The 6,133-nt window shown below is 39.9% G+C and overlaps 1 protein-coding gene across 1 annotated transcript in view; it reads right to left on the bottom strand.

The window, feature by feature from the left end:
- Nucleotides 1-4,159: 4,159 nt before the first annotated feature.
- Nucleotides 4,160-6,133, bottom strand: part of ASCC3 (activating signal cointegrator 1 complex subunit 3) — a 368,987-nt gene continuing 367,013 nt past the window's right edge. Inside the window, exons 41-42 of the mRNA XM_012810382.2 lie at nucleotides 5,242-5,417; nucleotides 4,160-5,150 (exon numbers count right to left, since the gene is read on the bottom strand). Of these exons, the coding sequence (XP_012665836.1) occupies nucleotides 5,030-5,150; nucleotides 5,242-5,417 (297 nt within the window). The 3' untranslated portion in view covers nucleotides 4,160-5,029. The remainder of the gene's footprint in view (nucleotides 5,151-5,241; nucleotides 5,418-6,133) is intronic.

Here is a 6,133-nt window from a genome sequence, read left to right as displayed (position 1 = left end):
GAAATTGTGGGAATAAATCTTTCCCAAAGTCTTGATAACCATCCTCGATGACTTAAAAAATGCTGAGGCTTCCAGAACAATCTGGAATCAGCTACTATTCTTAGTAGTTTTGAGAATCTGGAAATAACTAAAAATTATTACATTTAATTTTTTATCCGATGTTGCTCAGAATTTACATTTCTGAAGGCAGAAAAGAAAGCAAATCCAAAGGCTTAATATATTTTTTTGAAGCCAAGTTCTATATTCAATAATACTCAATTGAAAGATATAAAACGTAATTCTGGTATTTCTTTTTAAGAAGCTAGCTTGTGAAATAGTTCACTTTGGATTATTTCTGAAAGACAAAAATGCCAAAGTTATTATCATAGTCTTCATATGAAGTTCCTGTTTGGGAGTCCTTTCACTATAAATATTTAGCAACAGAGATGGAGGGAAGGAAGGAGTCTGGTGAGAAAAGACAGAAAACTAAAACCGTAGGCTAAAAAGATTCTATAACCCTTTTAAGTTTAAAAGTGCCTGTAATACTCAAGGTCTATTGCTATATAAAAACTCCTCACTTTCCTCTTTTATAAATCACCATGATTATTATCATCACGCAACCACTGAATCCAGCCCCATTATACCTCTCCTCTGTTCACAGAAGATCCAAGAGGATCAGGTTAGTACCTTGCTTTTGGGGAGTCTCTGAGAGCTGTTAGGAACTCTAGGAGAGGAAGCAGCAGACTGAAGTGTGTGTGTGGTGTTTTGGAACTCACGGGTGCCTCTGTGTTGATTCATTCAGAAAGTATGTACTGAGCTGCACATGCCAGGCTATGTTGTAGGTCCTAGTAATGTAGCAGTGAACAAAAGTGACAAAACACTCTGTTTTCCTGTAGCTAAGTCAGAAGGGACTAATAATAAACAAATGTTTCATAGTGTTGCTAAAAATGAAGGCAACAAACAAACAAACAAATAGGAGAAGGGGGGAAGGGAGGTTTGGCGGGCTTGCCATTTAAAATTAGATGGGTAGACACCTGGGTGCCATGGGCCAGAGCCATCAGCTGAGGGAACAGTCATGGCCGAGGCCCTCAGCAGTCCGAAGGGGACCACGGTGTTGGTGTGGATTGAACAAGAGAGAGAGTAAGGCGATGGGGTGCTGCGGGAAGGAGGCGTTTTCTTCTGAAATGGAAAGGTGCTGGAAGTCTCTGAGCACTGTGGGCTCATGAGCAGACTTAGGTTTCAAAGGACTCATGTGTAGACAGAGGTTGCGAAGGAGCCACCGGAGGTGGACAGGTCGGGAGTCAGGGAGGCTGCTGGATTTGGATGGAGTTGAGAGGTAGAGTTGAAAGGGTTTGTCCACAGGTTAGATGTGGGTTGGGGCTTCCTAATTTAAGACATTATAAACGAGGAGTCAAGAACAGCTCTAAGGTTTTGGTCTTGGGGTGGAACATGTGCTTGGGAGCTGATGTGTGGTTTTCTTAGGTCACTAGAAGGCGATGCCCAAATCTGAGGGTCAGTCTTGCCTATTTTGGCTTTGTTGTGTTATGTGTGTAACAGAGAGAGAAAACAGGTGTTTTTGGTGACTAACTACATCACGTCATTGTACCCTCTTCCTGTCAAAACCAGCAGTGGAATTTGAAAGTACAAGGAAGGCTCCCCATCCATTTCAGGGGAGTGGATATATTCCCCCTTCAAACTCTTATTACTGAGGAGGCTTCGACGTCTCCTGTGTTTTTGTAGGAGTGGTTGTGTCTGACAGCTGATTCCAGTTGGTACTGAAGGTAACAAGAAAGAGCAGGGTCTGCCTTCCTGAAGCTGGAATCCACCTGGTCCTGAGAACCTGGGCGAGACAACAGGGCTGAGACTAGGGGATTTGTGAGGAGTTTGTCTTTAGCTCAGTGGTGGTACTGGTGGCCTATGTGCATGTAATTTTTGTGCAGGAATGAAGACTGCAGGGGGAAACCTTTGGAAGAAACAGGAGCTGGTTCGTCGCAGGTGCCACACTGGGTCTTGGCTGAGCGAAGCCTGCCTTTGTCCATTCACTGCCTCTCCTTATCACCTGCTCACGGCCTTACCTCCTGCAGGCTAAGCTTCCTTTCCTGCTTTGCTGACACACTTTCTTAACAATCGCTGATGATCCACCACCCTGAAATCATAACCCTCGACTCAGTGCTCACTTCTTTGGGCTCCTCTCGGTATTTAGTACCTGTTACCCACAGATGCCCCCCAGATCCTGGCCGTGCCCTCCTCCACTGGTCCTCTGTTCTACTCTCTGAATGTTCTTTGTCAGGACCTTCTCTCGCCCTTCCTGATTCCTCAACTGTAGTTATGTTCTGAACGTTTGTTCTTGGCCTTTCTTGCTACATTTTCTGGTTCGGTCCTATCATCTCCACATGTGTGCCAGATTAATTTTCATAAAGGAAGCTCCTACAAAGCCAAACCCTGACTTCTGGTGGCTTGTCAAGAAATTTCATTGCATTCAAGTAAGATTTGTGGTCCTTACTCTCCAATTTAAGGTTACTTCACAGATTTTTCCATTTTTGCCTATTGGTCCCTTTCATGTCTTTGAACATGCAGACCTGAGCTGGGCTATGTCAGCCTTGCTAATGCTGTCCTACCCGGCACGCTCTCTCCTCAGTGCCCTCCCAATTCTAACCATCTTAAAAGCTCAGCATTAATGTCCCTTCATGATTTTTCTAAGTAATGTTATCTCTTACCCCTGAACTTCTGTCACATTATCTCCCTATCACTGTTATCACTGCAATCACTTTCTTTTATTAGAATTACGTGCATCTTCTCCCATCACCAGCCTCCTTGTCTGAGGGCAGGATCTGTCTGATTTATGTGGGTATTAGAGTACTCAAAAGCAGTGCCTCGACAAAATACTTGGCTGGCACGTCAATTATTTTGAGTTGATAAACTCTAAGTAATATGAACTGCCAGGCCACGGTATCAGAGTTGTACCGCGTAGGGACGCATGGACTCAGGTGAAGGAAGTTGTGGGTCTTCCAGTTAAGAAAGCTCTTGGTAATCCAGCTTATTGAAATCTTTTTGTCATGCTTCCTTCCCCAGAAAACAAAGTATCCCTCAGAACGTTTAGAACAAATATCATACACTTTCTGAATAATCAGGATTTGAAAAAAAAATGTAAATACTGGTGAAATTCTTGGCCACTGCAAGTTATAAGTTAATGACTTACCGATCTGAAAACAGTAGGACTAATCTGATTATGTTGGGGTATGCCTTGTTTACAAGACATAATTAATACTAAAATCTTGGCCAAGTAACGAGTGTGGATAAAGCTGTAGACAAGTAACATTGATCACTCACTGGAGTAAGATTAACTTTTTCAAGTGTACCTTGCCTTACCAGTGTCCTCCCTGGTTTATTTTGCACTTAAGAATTTTAATTTCAAAGTTACCTTAACTTGTCATATTCTTCTTACTCTTTCTGATGGGTATGACAGAATTTTTTCCTGTTGCTCCCATGTCCCAGGTCGTACGTCCTGTGAAGCAGATCCCCCAACTCCCAAGACATGTGCTCCTCAACGCACAGGGAAGGTGCTGGTAAACATGCAGACCGTGAGATGGGTCTGCTCAGGTTCGTGTATGGACTGGTGATTGTCGTGACTATACAGTCTGCATTTTCTCTTAATTCTATCCAAACAGTAAGTTATGAATTATAATTAGGAGGTAAATTTTACCAAAGGCAAAACAGAGAGAACTCTATATGAAGTCAACGTCAGGGACTGGAGTCCCAGAGACACCTCATACTCACTATACTCTGTTGGTTACCATAGTTATTTAACGTTGGGAAGTGAGTGCCTGGTTTCCCTCACCCCATTTTGATTTCTTCTTTATCTTCTTCTTCTTTGTTCTAAGCATGGAAGAAGTACACACAAGCAATAAGTTCCAGTTTGAGAAAAACTTAGATTCCAGTACTTTGAACAGTTCCATGGAAGAATGTTTTAAAATAATTCATTTCAGGGCTAGGAAAACTGAAATTATTTTGCAACGGTAGATTTAATTCTACTAGTATGTGTATCATATAGACATTGGATCTGAACAAAATTTCAGTTTGGAAAACTTTTTTTAAGATAGGATTTATTTAGATATAGAGAAACTTCCTTTATCACAGGTGAAAACCACCTGCAGAGGTCAAAGATTTTCTGTTTGTTGTAGATGTATCCTGGAGAAAATATAGACAAAGTATTGTACTATGTGGTTGTACTTGTTACGACATAAATTAGGTAATACTATTCTCCTTGTGTAAATAAGTATATCGGAAAAGTAAAGTCTTGAAGCAGAACAGAAAATAAAGAATAGAAGAGTAAGAGAGGATAGAAATGGAAGGAAACCGGAGAAAAAACACTGAGTCAGCTTGTCTCGAAGTGACACTCCGTATATTTTATTTCTACCAATTTACAGTACCTATATTTTATAGGCTCAATATATTCTGTTTTCTTTGCTATCCTCATTAGGCTCCACAGTATAATTTTACATCATATACTATTAACATTTATGACTGGAAGAAATTTTTGAAACTACTTTGACATGTGATCAAAGTACAAATTTGCTAATAAGACACGTCATCTCTTCCTTTACACATTTATGTTACATGTTATGCTGCAGTTCGAAATCCGTCAGAACACATCAGAATACTGCATTGCCTCACTGGGGTTTTCCTTTAAAAAAAGAAGCCAATATTCATGTAAACAGTACCTTAGGAGATGCGAAATTTGATAACTCCTAAATGTATCTCAAATACAGTCAAATTAAAATATTATCCTATATGCTTATTCATTTTCATATCAACAAACCCGTGACAATAATATTATGAAAGGCAACATTTATTAAAAGGCCACTTTTTAACTTTTTGTTGTTGCAGCCACTGTCCATTTCCTGGCTATCCCGAGGGTAGAAATTGATCTGTCAAGGCAAACATCAAGTAATCTGACTGTGTCCAGATTGCTGAGCAACCATGTTTCTCAACCACTTCTTTCAAATAGGTTGTTGGGGCAGGTTCCTTTATTGCCAGGTCAGTCAAGGCATCAAGAGAATTCTCTGTCCATGTGTGTGGAAATGTTCGCTTGTGTGACATTGAGATAAATGTCATACTGCTGGTCCAGGCCGAGGTAGCAGTCACTCATGAAATACAGTGTGTAGATATACCTAAAATATAAAAACAGATCAAGACTGTAAACTTTCTAATCACAGTCATATTTAACTCTTTCAGAGCTTTGGTGGGTGGGATGCTGCTTACCTTCCAGGCATTTCAGGGGTATAAAAAGAAAGGGAAACCACGTGCCGATTTCGAACATATCCTACTCTTTTCAAAGCAATAAGTTCTCGCTTATCCACTTCTCCTAATATTAAAAACCACCCTTCATCTTTCGATTTGGGAAATCTAGGGGTAATTGCGCAGCTCTCTTGCTTTCCCTGTAAACCAGAAAAAAAAGAGAAAACATAATGTTTAGACTTTCTATATCACTTAGCTGTGGTTAGAAGGCCACATTGTTGTACTTGGAGGCCATAAAGTTTATGGGATGTTTAAATTTTTCTTCTGTTGTGGTTTGGTGTGGTTAATATGCTGTTACCTACCCTTCTTCAACATTCTCGGAGCGTGTTATTCACACTACTTTGTGGCTGTAACTACCAGAATATTTCGGTCAGTTAGAATAAAAAGTTCTGCATTTTGACATGAAATTAGTAAATTCACATGTTATTACTACAATTAACAGGAGTATAGTACTTGTAAATGAACACACTGAGATAAACCATGTTAACCAAATCTTCCAAAGCCTGATACTTAGAAAAACAAACAAACAAACAAAGCCAGTCCAGGTTAGTCTCTGGACCTCAAAGTAATGAGTACTATGTCACTAAACACCTTCACCCATTCACGAGTAACACTCACATGAAAAAGCACATTGTATAATGTGGTGATATTAAAAAGCCCTTTCTCCGAGAAATGCCAAATTGTAAGTCAAGCAATTTGTTAAATAGCAGTTGAACTCTTTAAGTTGATTTTTATAAAATGCAAGGTTATTCTAGTGATTCTTTAAGACAATGACTTTATGACATAAAATACACTAATGAGGACATACTCTCAGTATTCTAGACACAGATGTTTTACTTGTGGCATTTTAAAAGAT

The sequence above is a fragment of the Otolemur garnettii genome, unplaced genomic scaffold (assembly GCF_000181295.1).
Source record: "Otolemur garnettii isolate 467f Iridium unplaced genomic scaffold, OtoGar3 scaffold00132, whole genome shotgun sequence".
NCBI lineage: Eukaryota > Metazoa > Chordata > Mammalia > Primates > Galagidae > Otolemur > Otolemur garnettii.
Note: the sequence above shows the minus strand (reverse complement) of the source record. Positions and strands in the feature narration are given on the sequence as shown.